The 17,608-nt window shown below is 47.0% G+C and overlaps 1 protein-coding gene across 1 annotated transcript in view; it reads left to right on the top strand.

The window, feature by feature from the left end:
* LOC106085046 (uncharacterized) overlaps nucleotides 1-17,608 on the top strand; it is a 319,563-nt gene that overhangs the window by 197,168 nt on the left and 104,787 nt on the right. Inside the window, 3 exon segments of the mRNA XM_059364246.1 lie at nucleotides 3,573-10,850; nucleotides 11,447-11,761; nucleotides 11,830-13,638. Coding sequence (XP_059220229.1) covers nucleotides 3,573-10,850; nucleotides 11,447-11,761; nucleotides 11,830-13,638 — 9,402 coding nt within the window.

Genomic DNA, 17,608 nt, shown 5'->3' with positions numbered 1-17,608 from the left:
TATCAGGTTATTGACCGATTTGAACCATACTTGGCACATTTGTTGGATATCATAGCAAAACACGTGGTGCAAAATTTCATTCCAATCGGATAAGAATTGCGCACTCTAGAGGCTCAAGAAATCAAGACCCAAGACCGGTTTATATGGCAGCTATATCAAAACATGGACCGAAATGGCCCATTTACAATCCCAACTGACCTACACTAATAAGAAGTATTTGTGCAAAACTTCAAGTGGCTAGCTTTACTCCTTCGAAAGTTAGCGTGCTTTCGACAGACAGACGGGCGCACATGGCTAGATCAACATAAAATGTCGGAACGATCAAGAATATATATACTTTATGGGATCTCAGACCCAATACGCTTGAAATTTTGCACAGATACATCTGACTGATGTAGGTCTTTGGGAATTGTAAATGGGTCATATCGGTTCAGATTTGGATGTAGCTTCCATATAAACCGATTTTCCGATTTGATATATTTAGCCCCTAGAAGTAATTGTTTTCCGATTGGGCTGAAATTTTGCATGTGGTGTTCTGTTACGAATTCCAACAACTGTTCTAAGTACGGTTGAAATCGGTCTATAACCGATTTGATGTCTTAAGCCCCTGCAGTCCGTAATTTTTGTCCGATTTGTCTAAAATTTTGCATGTAGGGTTCCGTTACAACTTTCAATAACTGTACCAAATACGGTTGAAATCGGTCTATAAGCTGATATAGCTCCCATATAAACTGATATCTCGATTGCACGTCTGGATCCCCTGGAAGCCAAAATTTTTGTCCGATTCTTCTAAAATTTTTACGTGGTGTTCTGTTGGGATCTCCAACAACTACGTCAAGTACAGTTCAAATCGGTCTATAACCTGATATAGCTCTCATATAAACCGACCTCCCGAATTGACTTCTTGAGTCCTTACAAGTCGCAATTTTTTTCCGATTTGTCTAAAATTTTGCACTTGGTGTTCTGTTACGAATTCCAACAACTGTGTCCATTAAACTGACTTAGCTCCCATATTAACCGATCTCCCGTTTTCACTTTTTGAGTCCTTACAAGCCGCAATTTTTGTCCGATTTGTCTAAAATTTTGCACGTGATGTTCTGTTACGATTTCCAGCTACAGTGTCAAGTTCGATCCAAAGCGTCGATAAACTTGATTTAGCTCCCATATTAACCGATCTCCCGATTTCTCTTCTTGAGTCCTTACAAGCCGCAATTTTTGTTTGATTATCCTTATTCGGTTTTGTTCGATTATCCTTATTCAATTCCAAGAAGCTTTAATTTTTGCCGTGTGAGAACGGGTAGAGACATCTCTTTGAAATGGTTAGAGCTTAGGTGTCAGTGAGATTGTCTGCAAAATTTTAAGGCCCATGTAGTCCGAGCGCCTTTTGGTAGGCCCCTAATGTTGGTCACCTCGATATTTCGAAAAATTGTTCGGGCTGACAAATCTTCATTTGTGGATAATGCTCGAAAATCCCTACAATCTCCCAATTTAGATCTACAATATCCCTACTGGTCTCGGGGAAATACAAGTTTTAATTTTTGTTTATTGAAATTTTGGCCGAGATTGGCTTTTTATGCATGATTTGGATTTACGAAAAAGTTTACCACAACTTTGCCATAGGGAATTTTAAGCCATGGCGATTTGGGAAGGAGAAATCCCATTGCTACTCCAAGACCATCCGTAACCGGCCTTAGCGTCCTGGTTATTATATCCCTGATAGCCAGTTTACTGTCCTTTATGATGTTCACACCCGACGTGCTCGAGTTAACACCAAATCACTTCATTCCGTGATCGCCTCATCGATCTGCCTATGTCAATACAACACAATCTCTCCGTGACCGACCTAAGCGTCCTGGTGGTTATAGCCCTGATAGCCAGTTTACTGTCCTTTATGAAGTTCACACTCGACGTGCTCGAGTTACCACCAAATCACTTCATTCCGTGATCGCCCGTATATCCACCTGCAGGACCGTTTTATAGCCAAGCAAATCCGCCTGTATAGCAAGAACTTCCAGATGGCAATTCCAGAGTTGCACCAATCCAAGACCGTGCCGCAATGCCTTACTCTCTAGCACAAGTGTCGTGCCAGGTATCTCGATCGGTCCTCATCGATCTGCCTATGTCAATACAACATAATCTCTACACTTGTTGTATTGTCCTTATGTTGCACTTTTTCACCATCGCCGTCCACTATACTACGGACCGTAAGTTACCATTGCTCTAAACACTGTTTGTATAGCCAGTGGACTATCATTGAATTCAGGCCACATTTCGAGACTACAACCGTCCACATATTACCCAACATCTATGTTTTGGGACTTTTCAGAAAGCTCCTGGATGTAACACTTTTAGGTCAATATCCTATTCAAGATCTCTTGCAAGTATTTGACCTTGTGGGATAATGCAATCGTTCTTTTGAGAAAAGGTGGCACTTCAAATTGAGCCACCTTTGCCTTTCTTTCACGTTCAGGCTCCTAGCCTAATCGTATGCCATCGGGCCTTCTGCATAGCTGATTGTTCGACTGGTCGAATGCCATGTGATTGATGGTATACCAATCGCATGGCAGCCGATTGTACGTGCCGGTTTGAGCCGATGTATTGAGTCATCGTCAAGGGCTGCTGTGTACATGGCATAACAAAGGACTAAATATGCTATAGATAATCATAGCCCGTTTTGCAGTTATGAATTCCCCAACCTAGACTCTATTAGTATGTTGATGTACTGATTTGATATGATGAAGATAGTGGAATCCAAAGTTCGGCTTTGCTAGACTTTCTTTCACTTAAAGAAACATTTGTCGAATCAACCAATACCTCCAGCCTCTACGCACCTCAAGCAGTATAACCGTCTAAGTTCGAATTCATCTGCTGCTAGAATCACCGCTTATCGCCATCCGCTTAAGCTAGTTATATAGTTTGAAAATCATTGAATCTACCACACTTTTGGAAAATATTTTTGAAACTCCCAAAAGCTTGCAAGTATTTTATAAAAATATAAACAAAATCTCCCCTACTATATATCATTGAAAAGCTTTTATCAAAAAAATACACTTTTGCTTCTTCGCCAAAAAGCTTTGATACATGCCTTCTATCGAGTACTGTACAACAATATTTTCAAAAACTACTACAAGCTTCTAATCTCAACTACCTCGAATTCTTTCCATTTCGTATACTTTTTCGCTATTTTTTTTTTTCTTCATTTTATCTCAACTACTGCTCTGTTTTCACGCTATTCTTTGCTCTACTTCTCTATCCTTTGATTTGTTTTGTTTTTTTATTTAATAAATAGTTTTTAGTTTTAAGTCCCCCCCTCCTGCAACCAAAACAAAAACAAAATATTTAAACAACACTAATTTCATTAACATTTTTTCATAACACCACCACCAACAACAACTACAACAAATGCAATTGTAAAAAAAACCAAACAAAACAAAAACACGCAATTGCTTTGTTCACGGCTCTCACCTTCACCAAAAAAAAAAAAACTCTCACTTTCTACTGTCGTCATGCCTTCCTGCCGGTCTGCGTTGCATTGAACCCTTGAATCAACAACTCGATCGGTCCCTATACAGATATCAATGAGTGTCAAGACAATCCCTGTGGCGAAAATGCCATGTGCACCGACACAATCGGCAGTTTTGTTTGTTCCTGTAAGCCAGACTTTACTGGCGACCCCTTCCGCGGTTGCACTGACATCGACGAGTGTTCGACCATGGAGAAACCCTGCGGCCATCATGCCATCTGCGAAAATAAACAACCCGGATACGAGTGTAGATGTCCCCAAGGATTTGCTGGTAAACCTGACGCCAAGACGGCTTGCGAGCAGGTTGATGTCAATATTCAGTGTTCGACGAACTTTGATTGCACCAACAATGCCGAATGCATCGAAAATCAATGCTTCTGTTTGGATGGTTTCGAACCTCTAGGTTCTAGCTGTGTGGACATCGATGAATGCCGAACTCATGCTGGCATATGTGGCGATCATGCCCAATGTTCGAATACGCCCGGCTCCTACCGATGCGATTGCGAAGCAGGTTATGTGGGTACTCCACCGCGTGTGCAATGCAAGGAACCCTGTGCCGATGTACATTGCGGAGAACATGCCTATTGCAAACCCGACGGCAATGAAGCCTATTGCATCTGCGAAGAAGGCTGGACCTTCAATCCCAGCGATGTTTCTGCTGGTTGTGTGGACATCGATGAATGTGATTCGGTACATGGTGCGTTTGGAAGTTGTGGCACAAATGCCACCTGCACCAATACCCTGGGAAGTTTTTCATGCTCGTGTCCTTCAGGCTTCTCGGGAGATCCTCATACCAAGTGTGTGGATGTCGATGAGTGCCGCACAGGCAATAAGTGTGGCGAAGGGGCCGAATGTGTAAACATGAATGGTGGATTCACTTGCAGATGTCCCGAAGACTCCATACCTGATCCTGATCCAACAGTGAGATGTGTTCCCATTGTGACTTGCTCACAGGACAACGATTGTCCCGGCAATGCCATATGCGATGCCGCCAAGAGATGTCTGTGTCCAGAGCCCAATGTGGGCAACGATTGTCGCCATCCCTGCGAATTCAAGAACTGTGGAGCCCATGCCCAGTGCATGCTGGCCAACGGCCAGGCCCAGTGTTTGTGTGCCGAAGGCTTCACGGGAAGTCCAGATATGCCCGGTGGCTGCAACGACATCGACGAATGCAAGGCCAATCCTTGTGCCACAAATGCTATATGCACCAACACGCCCGGAGGCTACTTATGTCAATGTCCCTCTGGTGCCTCAGGAGATGCCTACCGCGAAGGTTGCGCCACTACTCGAGCTCCACCATCTTGTTCCGATGCCAATCCTTGTGCTCCCGGCGAATCTTGCGTTGCCGATAGTTACACAGGCACCAGTGTGTGCATATGTCGTCAAGGTTATGAAAGAAATCCAGCCACCGGCCAATGTCAAGATGTCGATGAATGCTCAGCCAGCCGCGCCAAACCTGCTTGCGGTATTAATGCCCTATGCAAGAATTTGCCTGGAAGTTACGAGTGTCGCTGTGCCCAAGGCTTCAATGGCAATCCCTTCGTTATGTGCGAACAATGTGACTCACCTGAATGCCAATGCCAGCCTCCTTTCAAGCTGGTGGGAAGTAGTTGTATTCTGTCCGGTTGCTCCAGTGGTGAAAAATGTCCAAATGGAGCCGAGTGCATTTCAATTGCCGGAGGCGTTAGCTACTGTGCCTGTCCCAAGGGTTACAAAACTCTCTCCGATGGCTCGTGCGTGGATGTCGATGAATGCTCAGAGCAGAGCAATCGCGTTTGTGCCTACGGAGCTGAGTGTATCAATAAGCCGGGATCATTCTCTTGCGTTTGTCCAGATGGTTACAATGGCGATGCCTATAATGGCCAATGTGCTCCAGCTCAGCGAAAATGTGCCGCCGACAAGGAGTGTAACACCAACGAAAAATGTGTGCAGCCCGGCGAATGTGTCTGCCCACCACCCTTCTTCCTCGATCCCTACGACAATAACAAATGTAAGAGTCCTTGCGAACGCTTCCCTTGCGGCATCAATGCCAAATGTACTCCCAGCGATCCTCCGCAGTGTATGTGTGAGGTGGGCTACAAGGGAGATCCCCTTTTGGGTTGCACGGATGAAGATGAATGCGCCCACTTGCCCTGTGCCTATGGGGCCTATTGTGTCAACAAAAAGGGCGGCTATCAATGCGTTTGTCCCAAGGGCTTCACCGGCGATGCCTACAAAAGTGGTTGTATCTTGGAATCTGATGACGGCCCCAAGAGCATTTGTGTCACCAACGATGATTGTGCCAGCAACTTGGCGTGTATGCAAGGCACTTGCATTAGCCCTTGCGCCAGCCTCCTGTGCGGTTCCAATGCATTTTGCGAAACTGAAAACCATGCTGGCTGGTGTCGATGCCGCGTGGGCTTCGTCAAGGATGACAATGGCGAATGTGTTTCACAATGCAAAGACATTATATGCGGAGAAGGTGCCCTTTGTATACCAACGTCGGAGGGACCCACCTGCAAGTGTCCTCAGGGCTATTTGGGTAATCCCTTCCCTGGTGGCTCTTGTTCGACAGATCAGTGTTCGGCCTCGCGTCCCTGTAATGAACGCCAAATTTGTATAAATGGTCGCTGCAAGGAGAGATGTGATGGAGTTGTCTGCGGTGTCGGAGCCATGTGCGATAAGTCGAGTGGCAAATGCGTCTGCGAACCCAACTTCATTGGCAATCCCGATCTGATTTGTATGCCTCCCATTAAGTATGCCGAGTGCGATCCACCGTGTGGACTCAATGCCCATTGTGCCTATGGCTTTGGCAGTGCTGAATGTGCTTGTAATGTTGGCACCACTGGCAACCCCTACGAAGGTTGTGGAGCTCAAAGCAAAACCGCTTGCGAACCCAACAGCTGTGGACCCAATGCCGAGTGCAGGGCTCATGCGAATGGCATTACCTGCGTGTGTCCTCAAGGATTTGCCGGAAATGCCTATGTTGGCTGCCATGACATCGATGAGTGTATGAATAAACCTTGCGGTCTTAATGCTGCCTGCTTGAATACCCATGGCGGCTATGAATGTCTCTGCTTGTCTGGATTCGGTGGAGATCCCTTCACCAGCTGCCAACCCGTTGACAATGAGTTCTGCAGCGATCCCAATAAGTGTAAATGTAATGAGAGAGTCTACTGTCCCGATGGCTATTCGTGCGAGGCAGGAAAATGCAAAGACCTCTGCTCGAAAACTTCCTGCGGTCCCAGAGCCGTATGCGATGGTGGCAAATGCCTATGCCCCTTGGGCTACCTTGGAGATCCCAATGACAAGGAAGCTGGCTGTACCATTCGAGGACAGTGCAACAATGATGGCGATTGTAAAAATTCCGAAATTTGCTTCCAGCTTAGCAAAGGTTTGCGTAAATGTGTCGATGCCTGTTCCAAGATTCAATGTGGGCCCAATGCCCTGTGTGTGGCCAATGATCACCGTTCGTCGTGCATTTGCAGTGATGGCTACTTTGGAGTGCCCAGCAATTTGCAAACTGGATGCCAGCCAGAGCGCAAGGTACCTGAAATCGAAGACAAATGTAAATCAAATAACGACTGCGAACTGGGCTATACCTGCTCGGCATTCAACGAAGGTGCCCCCAAAGAGTGCATCCACATGTGCTCCAAAGTGGTATGTGGCACAAATGAGGTATGCAAAATTGATGCAAGTGGCAATGCTATATGCGGCTGTGATGACAGTTACGTCTGGAACCCTGTGGCCTCTAGTTGCGAAAAGCCCAGTCTGCCCGATTGTACCTCGGACAAGGAGTGTCCTGCTGCCTCGGCCTGTCGTCCTGATGTGGTGGGCGTTTTGAAATGTGTCTCCATTTGCGATGAGTTCACTTGTCCTGCCAACTCAGTGTGTGTTGCCAAAAATCATCGCGGTAGATGCGACTGTCTACAGGGTTTCGTGGGTAATCCCAACGATCGTAATGGCTGCCAACCTGTACAGAAACACCAGTGCCGTTCCAATGCCGAGTGTGCCGAGTCAGAGGCTTGTATTAAACATGGCCCCGAGGAGACCCTCGCTTGTAGACCTGCCTGCGAGGCCGTAAAGTGTGGGCCACGCGCCGTTTGCATCACCAACAACCATCAGGCGCAGTGTCAATGTCCTCCTGGACCTTTTGCTGGCGACCCCTATGATCCGTTGCAGGGCTGCCAAAGTGTACCCTGTGTCTACAACAAGGACTGTCCCGTTCACCAATTGTGTAACCGCATGACCCACACCTGCTTCGACGTGTGTGATCAGGAATCATGCGGACCAAATGCCATCTGTTTGGCCGAAGATCATCGGGCTGTGTGTCAATGTCCAGCTGGCTATAAGGCAAATCCAATTCCCGAAGTTGAATGCACCAAAACAGGAGGATGTACTCCAGGCACTTGCCATCAATCGGCCATTTGTGAGGTGACTGCCGAAGGCCCCATGTGCAAATGCCCCGAACACTTTGTTGGAGATCCCGTGCACCAAGGCTGTCGTCCCGAAGGCCAATGTCCGAATGGAGACGGTGACTGTCCCACGAATACCATCTGCAGTGGTGGTCGCTGTGTTAATCCCTGTGTCAATGCTTGTGGAGCCAATGCCGAATGCAAAGTTGTCAATCGAAAGCCGGTTTGCTCATGTCCCTTCCGCTTCCAGGCCATTGGGGAGACAGCCAAAGAGGGTTGTGCCCGCTCGGTCTCCCATTGCAGCACCGATATGGATTGCGGTGGTGAGGTTTGTTACAATGGAGAATGCCGTATTATTTGCCGCGAAAACTCAGACTGTTCGTCGGGTGAAAAATGTTTGCAGAATGTCTGTGTGATTCCATGCGTCGACCACAGCCAGTGTTCCAGTGGATTGGCATGCCTGAAGGGTGTCTGCGCCATTGGATGTCGCAGCAACAAAGATTGCCCTTCAGATCGTTCGTGTATCGATAATAAATGCGCAGATCCTTGTCAGACGGGTGGTGTTTGTGGACCCAATGCTCTCTGCAATATCGACAATCAACGTAGTCATTGCTCCTGCCCCGATGGATTTGAGGGTAATCCCACCCCCGAACAAGGTTGTGTCAGAGTGCCGGCGCCTTGCATGGCCACCAATCAATGTCCCAGCGGCCATATGTGTATTGGAAACCAGTGTAATCTACCCTGTCAAAAGACTTCCGCCTGTGCCATTGGAGAGCGTTGCTATCAGCAGGTCTGCCGCAAAGTGTGCTACACCAGCAATAATTGTTTGCCAGGCGAGATCTGTAACAATGACGGCACCTGTCAACCCGGTTGTGATTCCGACGCCGATTGTCCTCCCACCGAATTGTGTTTGGGCGGTAAGTGTAAGTGTGCCCAAGGCTTCATTGGAACTCCCTTTGGGTGTTCGGATATCGATGAGTGTACCGAGAACCCTTGCCATGCCACAGCTAGATGTGACAATATTCCCGGCTCCTACAAGTGTGTTTGTCCCGAAGGTACTGTGGGAGATGCCTACGTGAAGGGTTGTGCCAAGCCTAAGGAATGCTATAAGAACGAAGATTGCTCCACCGCCTTGGCCTGTATCAGCGACAAATGCTCGAATCCCTGCTTGGCTACCACCTGTGGTCCAAATGCCCTATGCCAGGCAGAACAGCACCAAGCTCTATGCGAATGTCCTCCTGGGCATTTGGGCGATCCCTTTGACTCCTCAGTGGGTTGCTTCAAGGTCGAATGTATTACGGATGATGATTGTGCCAGCGATAGAGCTTGTGATGAGGCCACGAATCGTTGCATCAAACCATGCGACCTGATTACTTGTGGCAAAGGCTCCTGCAATGTGGCAGAACACAAGGCATTGTGCTCATGCTACGAAGGCTACCATCTGGCCAATGGCATTTGTGAAGATGTGGACGAGTGCTTGACTAGGCCATGTCATAAATCGGCTTTCTGTCAGAACTTGCCCGGTTCGTTTGCCTGCCAATGTCCCGAAGGTTTGATTGGAGACCCAGTGCATGCTGGTTGCCGTGATCCCAACGAATGTCTTACCGACTCCGATTGTCCCCCAACAGCCAGCTGTCAAAACTCCCGCTGCCGTAGCCCCTGCGAACGTGAAAATGCTTGTGGCGTAAATGCCAATTGTATTGCCCAGTCGCATAATGCCGTCTGCACTTGTCCAGCCAACTCGCGTGGTGATCCCTCGCTGGAATGTGTCCACATTGAGTGTTCAGATAATGATGATTGTGCCAGCGACAAGACCTGCTTGGATTCGAAATGCGTTGATCCCTGCTCTTTGCCCAATGCCTGCGGCTCGCAAGCTAGTTGCACAGCCCAGAACCATATTGGTTTGTGTACTTGCGAGAAGGGCACCACCGGCAACCCTCAACTGGGCTGTGTCCCCTTGCAGTATTGCAATGCCGATGCCCAATGTGCTGCCGGAAGCATTTGCTCCAACGGTCTATGCTCTTCACTGTGTTCCTCTAATCGCGATTGTATTGCCGACCAACTGTGCATACAGGGTGTATGTCAGCCCACTTGTAAATCGAATACCACTTGCCCTGAATTCCAGTTCTGTTTGAACAACATTTGCACCAAGGAGGTGCTGTGCAAGGTCGATCAAGATTGTGCCAGCAACGAGATATGCATCGTGGACGATTATGGCAGGGCCAGTTGTGAAAATGTCTGCCTTGGTCGTGCCGTTTGCGGACGCAATGCTGAATGTCTGGCCCGCAGTCATGCTGCCGATTGCGAATGCAAAGAAGGATTCTTCGGCGATCCCAAATCGGGTTGCCGCAAAGTCGAATGTACCTCGGATAACGATTGCTCCAGCGACAAAACTTGCGATGGCCATATGTGCAAAATCGCCTGCCTCATTGGCCAGCCGTGTGGTGAGAATGCGGTGTGCACCACCGAAAATCACAAACAAGTCTGCCATTGCCAGCCCGGATTCACCGGGGACCCCAAATTGGGTTGCGATGTCATTGATTTCTGTAAGGACGCCCCCTGTGGGCCCGGCGCCCGTTGCCGCAATTCAAGAGGTTCCTACAAATGCACCTGTCCCGCAGGTTTGGTTGGCGATCCCTACAACGAGGGTTGCCGCACCTCAGTGGAATGTGAGACCAACGAAGATTGCCCACCGCATGCTGAGTGCACGAAAACAAACGGGGTTCCCAAATGTCATGATGTATGCGCCAAGGTACGTTGTGGCCTCAATGCGGAATGTATTCCGAAGGGTCACAAGGCGCAGTGTGCATGTCGCAATGGTTATGATGGCAATCCCGCCGACCGGGTCAATGGTTGTAAGCCATTGCCAATGCCATGCCAAGTCACCGGTGATTGTCCGATCAATTCCTATTGCTCGGAGAGTATATGCAAACGTAAGTACTAATGCTAAAGTGTATGACCATTGATTATGTTATGATATGTTAAGTGGGGGCTAAGGATTGTTTTGTTTTTTTTTCTAAATACATTGACAACAAGTTTGATTAACAACAGTAGATGAAACACAACTTACCCCAGAGGTAAAGGGATCCCCTTCAAGAGCATAACTACATTATACTCGAGAAACAAAAAAAAAAAAAACAACAAATTAAAAAATCAATCCAATAATCAGTAAAACAAACCATTGATACACTATCCAAAACCATCCAAATGAATGTAATTCGAAACACCATACATTTCGAAAACTTTGCAAACCCAAAACCCAACACCCATTATACTACACTTTACACCAATTAGGGAGTGAAAAAGATTTTTTCTTAGATTTGGCTGAGAGTTACTTTGGTTTGTAACAAGAATAGCCCCAGAGGGTCGCTCCTCCTTAGCCTTAGTATCGAAAGTTTGCAGTTCGCAAGTTAATTTCTCTGGCGAAACTGCCATTTCTTCCTTTTTCTAGGTGTCTGTTTGTTCTTTCTCCTTATTTCCAAATCCTAATATTCGCTTTCTGTTTTTTATGACTGCCTCTACCGTAAAGCTGCTTGCGTTTTGGACACCGAGTGTTCTGGAAATGAGGTATGCCAAGGTGGCCAATGCATTAATCCTTGCTCTCAACCTCAAGCTTGTGGCATGAATGCTTTGTGTGCCATTGACAGCCACTTCAAGCAGTGTTCATGCCCTGCTGGCTTCACCGGAAATCCTGATGTGGAATGTGTGCGCATACCAATTGCCTGCAGCACAGATCTGGAATGTGGTCAAGGCTACAATTGTCGCGATGGCATGTGCTTCCCACACTGCGGCAACGATCAGGAGTGTGCCTTGAATGAGAAATGTCTGAAAGGAATTTGCATGTGTAAGTATTTGTAGTGTAGTTTATGCCAAACTTTCCAATCCTTATTTTGCCCTCTTTCCTCGTTTCAGTGACTTGCCGCGTTGACAATGACTGCTTCCTGGGTCATGTGTGTCTTCACAACAAATGCGTCTTTGGCTGTCATACCGATGATGATTGCAGTGCCTCCGAATCTTGCCGCAATGACAAGTGTATACATCCCTGTTCGGAGAATCCTTGCGGTCCCAATGCCGCCTGCTCCGTCTCGAACCATCGTGCCACCTGCAGTTGTTTGGACGGCATGGTACCCAGTCCCACGGCCCAGGTGGGTTGTGTGCGTTCTCCACCCCAGGAGTGTGCTGAAAATCGTGATTGCTCAAATGGTTTGGCCTGCTTTGAAGGTGTCTGCCGTCCCCTGTGCGCCGATGATTCGGGTTGTCTATCCAATGAACGTTGCCAAAATGGCGTTTGCAAACCCCTATGCCGTCGTGATGATGATTGTCGCAATAGCGAGGTTTGCTTGGGCCTATCTTGTGTGGCCGGCTGTCGTGCCGATCAAGGCTGTCCCGATCACCTCTCCTGTGTCAATCAACAGTGTGTGGATCCTTGCGCCGACGCTCGCGCCTGTGGCACCAATTCCCTATGTAATGTGCTCAACCATCAAAAGGCCTGTTCCTGTCCCGAGGGCTTGGTGGGCAATCCTGAGGTTTCCTGCAAGCCACCCATCACAATTTGTTCCTCCAACGCAGACTGCCAGGCGAATCAGCTTTGCTATGGTGGCAGCTGTCAAAGCAAATGCCGCAATGATCAAAACTGTTTGGCTGATGAGAAGTGTATGCGCGGCTCTTGTCGCACCGTTTGTAATACCGACTCGGCCTGTGCCCAAGGTCAGATATGTGAAAATCGCATCTGCCAAATTGGCTGCCGCAATGATTTGACCTGTGGCCAAGACCAAGCCTGCATCAATAAGCAGTGTAAAAATCCCTGCGATACTCCTGGACAGTGTGGTCAGTGTGCCAATTGTCTGGTGGTCAACCATGGCGTCCAATGCAGTTGTCCCAATGGCTTTTTGGGTGATGGTCTTACCGGCTGCCAAATGCCACCCCAAAGATGCAATCCTTCCTGCCAATGCGATGAAAGTAATACCTACTGTGCCGAACCATGCTCCCGCAACACCGACTGCGACTGTGGTCAAATGTGCATGCGCGGCAAGTGTCGTTCCAAGTGTGGCGCCAACAAGTCATGTCCCCTCGGTCAGCTGTGTGAGAGGGGAGCCTGTGTTGCCGGCTGCAAAAGCAACAATGATTGTGCCACCGACCAGTCTTGCATTAAGGGTCAATGTAGTGATCCCTGCGCCAATAAGAAATCCTGCGGTCGCAATGCCTTATGTACCGTTTCGGAACATCGCATGCTCTGCTATTGTCCCGATGGCTATGAGGGTGAACCCAGCAAGGAGTGCATTCAGTTCGAGTGTCAACAAGACGATGACTGTGAGGCCAATAAACGTTGCGACAAAGGCAAATGTCGCAATCCCTGCCTGGAGTTTGGAGCCTGCGGCGTTAATGCACAATGCCGTGTGGTTGACCGTCGTCCCCAATGTTCTTGCCCACCAGACTTCTTTGGTGATGCTGCCACAGAGTGCCAACCGTTGGAGGGTGGCTGCGACAATAATCCTTGTGGCGAAAATTCACGTTGTCACGAAGTTCCCGGAGGCTATGAGTGCTCTTGCATGGAAGGTTGTGTGGGAGATGCCAAGAAGGGCTGCCTATGCGATGGAAATATTGTTGATGTCTGCAATCATCAGGTGTGTGGTTTGAATGCGGCCTGCAGAGTATTGCCACATGATGAAGCTCAATGCTATTGTCCCGATGAATATCCCAATGGTGATCCTTATGTGCAATGTAAGTATTTTTATCACTTTTCGAATCGCCCTCAAAAAGTACAGTCTGCACGTACAATCTTTGAAATGAAACTAGGCACAAATTGATTTTATGCCCACTTCCAAGGGAGAGGAGAGACGTATCGAAATTTGCAATTCCGACCCTATCCCGATTTACACATATCAGGACGCAATTACTACAATTTGCATGAAATTCGGTGTGGATTGTTTTGATACCCATCTGAAAGTCTCTGCTAAATTTAAAACGCTTCAGGTTTGAATATATAGACCATAAGAAAGGTTTTAAACCCATTAATGCCATATTAAGATAAGGTTAGGTTAGGTTGAAAATGGGGTGCGGATACTAATCCAGCTCATGCCGCTGTAGACATACACCGAAGCCAGTAATCGGCTTGTTGTACGCTCTAAATACAAAAAAGTGGAGGCTACCGTATCGCAGAGGTTAGCATGTCCGCCTATGGCGCTGAAATCCTGGTTTCAAACCCTGACACCATAACATTTTAAGCGGTGGTTATCCCCTCCTAATACTGGGAACATTTGGTATGGCAGCCATGTAAAAATTTTCCACAAAGAGGTGTCGCACTGCGGCACACCATTCGGACTCGGCTATAAAAAAGAAGCCCCATATCATTGAGCTTAAATTTCAATCGGACACCTCTGTCCGATTGTTCCTTAAGGAATGTTCATGGGCAAATTTGCAGTTTGCAAATACTAAAAAGTAACCTCGAAAAAGAAAATCTAAACCAGGAATTCCATGCAGATTTCAAAATCCCTAATTGTTTTCCATATCACGCCCCAAAGTTGGTTTATGTCTGGTATTGCGTCCCCACCTAAGTGCCGGTGTTTTTAAGCCTTGAAAGCCTGGCAATGGCATTCGAATTGTTTCAACGTCTCTTCATCTTCCGCACAGACAGCATCTATTCTACATAAGTGAACTTATAGTCCTATGTCTTCCGTTATGATACCGAAAGCTCTACTGACCTCTTTCTTATATTTTTTCTGTAATTGACTCGTCTTTTCACTATCCGGATTTCCCCATAGGATTTTCGTTGTCCTATCGACCCTCTCGCTGTTTCACATTGTTACTTGCTCTGCTCGAAAGGTTTCGGGTCAACAAACATTACCGATGCCAGTTCTCTGGCCTTTGCTGGCAAATCGTCTGTTTTTTATTGTCTGTTACTCCGTTATGGCCCGGCACCCTCACAATGCGGATCTTGAAGTCCTCAGCGAAGTCCTCGTAGTCCTATGTGTTCTGTTATGATACCGAAAGCTTTACTGACCTTCCTTTCACTAACAGCCTAGTCTTCTTACAATCCGGATCTCCCCATAGGATTTTCGTCGTCCTACCGATAGTTCCGCTATTCCGCGTTCGTGGGCTTCAGGTTAGTCAAGTTTATATTGTATATCGGGCCTTCACTGCCAATTCGTCTGCTTTCTCATTTCCCCTACTCCGTTAAGGCTCGGCACGCGGATCATGTCATCCTCAGTGAAGGCGTAAATCTCCTTCTTACAATCCATGACTGTTCGTGACCTTACCGTCCTGGTTGCTATTGCCCTTATGGGTGTGACCCATAGGAGTGGCGATAAAATGATGAGTTGTCATCAAAAGTCTCAAAATGTCCTCCGTTGTCTCTGTTTTCATAAAAGGCGTTTTAATTAACCAATTTCGCCGAAATTGGATACAGTCAGCTGAGTTAGACGCTTCGATATCCATCGTTGAATAAGATCCAGATCGGTCTTTAACTGGAATTACCATAAATTCTGTAATGATAAGCCTTCGATCAACCTCATTATTCCAAGATTCCGGTGCCTCGGGGAGTCCCATCGTACCCTGTGAAAAATGCGTTGTCATCAAAAATCTCAAAATGTCCTCCTTTGTCTCTACTTTCATAAAAGGCGCTTTAATTAACCCATTTCGCTGAAGTTCAGTACAGTGTTAGACCCCCCGACATCTATGTTGAATAAGGTGCAGATCGGTCTTTAGTTGGATATCGGTCTTTAGTCGATGAAATGTTGCATAACAAGTTGTGTTAAGCTTCTTAACTTTCGTTGCCATTATGGGCATAGGTTATCACATTGGCCGTGTTGTAATCATGCACGGATTACCAGTGCGGAAGTCGTGGCTGCGATGCTCACCATAGGCCTTAGTCTATGGCTACTGTGATATCACAATGGACTTAAAATTGTCTAAGTGGGTCCGAAAGGACGTCCACTTTTATCTATCCTAACCATGGTCTAGATCGCACTATATTTGGACATTGCTGTCATATGAACCGATCTCCTAATTTAAGGTCATATATTGGAGACTGCCGTAGTGAAGAGATTAGCATGTCAGCCTATGACGCTGAACGCATGGGTACGAATCCCGGCGAGACCATCAGAAAAAATTTTCAACGGTGGTTTTCCCCTCCTAATGCTGGCAACACTTGACCGAATTTAAGGTCAATATATGACCTAATTTAAGGTCATCTATTGGAGACCGCCGTAGCGCAGAGGCTAGCATGTTCGCCTATGATGCTGAACACCTGGGTTCGAATACCGCCGAGGCCATCAAAAACATTTTCAGCGGTGGTTTTCCCCTCCTAATGCTGGCAACACTTGACCGAATTTAAGGTCAATATATGACCTAATTTAAGGTCATATATTGGAGACCGCCATAGCGCAGAGGTAAGCATGTTCGCCTATGATGCTCAATGCCTGAGTTCAAATCCCGGCGAGACCATCAAAGAAAAATTTTCAGCGGAGGTATTCCCCTCCTAATGCTGGCAACATTTGACCAAATTTAAGGTCAATATATGACCTAATTTAAGGTCATATGTCCGCCTATGACGCTGAACGCCTGGGTTCGAATCCCGGCGAGACCATCAGAAAAAATTTTCAGCGGTGGTTTTCCCCTTCAAAATATGACCTAATTTAAGGTCATATATTGGAGACTGCCGTAGTGAAGAGATTAGCATGTCAGCCTATGACGCTGAACGCATGGGTACGAATCCCGGCGAGACCATCAGAAAAAATTTTCAACGGTGGTTTTCCCCTCCTAATGCTGGCAACACTTGACCGAATTTAAGGTCAATATATGACCTAATTTCAGGTCATATATTGGAGACCGCCATAGCGCAGAAGTAAGCATGTTCGCCTATGATGCTCAATGCCTGAGTTCAAATCCCGGCGAGACCATCAAAGAAAAATTTTCAGCGGAGGTATTCCCCTCCTAATGCTGGCAACATTTGACCAAATTTAAGGTCAATATATGACCTAATTTAAGGTCATATGTCCGCCTATGACGCTGAACGCCTGGGTTCGAATCCCGGCGAGACCATCAGAAAAAATTTTCAGCGGTGGTTTTCCCCTTCAAAATATGACCTAATTTAAGGTCATATATTGGAGACCGCCGTAGCGCAGAGGCTAGCATGTTCGCCTATGATGCTGAACACCTGGGTTCGAATACCGCCGAGGCCATCAAAAACATTTTCAGCGGTGGTTTTCCCCTTCTAATGCTGGCAACATTTGACATAATTTAAGGTCAATATATGACATAATTTAAGGTGAGATATTGGAGACCGCCGTAGCGCAAAGATAAGCATGTCCGCCTATGATGCTGAACGCCTGGGTCCAAATCCCGGCAAGACCATCAAAGAAAAATTTTCAGCGGTGGTTTTCCCCCTCTAATGCTGGCAACATTTGTGAGGTACTATGCCATGTAAAACTTCTGTCCAGAGAGGTGCCGCACGGCGGCACTCCGTTTGGATTCGGCTATAAAAAGCAGGCCCCTTATCATTGAGCTTGAACTTGAATCGGACTGCACTCATTGATAGGTGAGAAGTTTACCCCTGTTCCTTAGTGGCATGTTGATGGACAAAATTTGCATATTGATACCGCCCAATTTACACCTATAGAGTAGTTTTAGGTTTTAGTTTATAGTCGGCATCGCCCGACTTGTTCCCTTCATTACTTGTTTTTAACCACATATT

The sequence above is a fragment of the Stomoxys calcitrans genome, chromosome 3 (genome assembly GCF_963082655.1).
Source record: "Stomoxys calcitrans chromosome 3, idStoCalc2.1, whole genome shotgun sequence".
NCBI classification, from domain to species: Eukaryota; Metazoa; Arthropoda; class Insecta; order Diptera; family Muscidae; genus Stomoxys; species Stomoxys calcitrans.
Note: the sequence above shows the minus strand (reverse complement) of the source record. Positions and strands in the feature narration are given on the sequence as shown.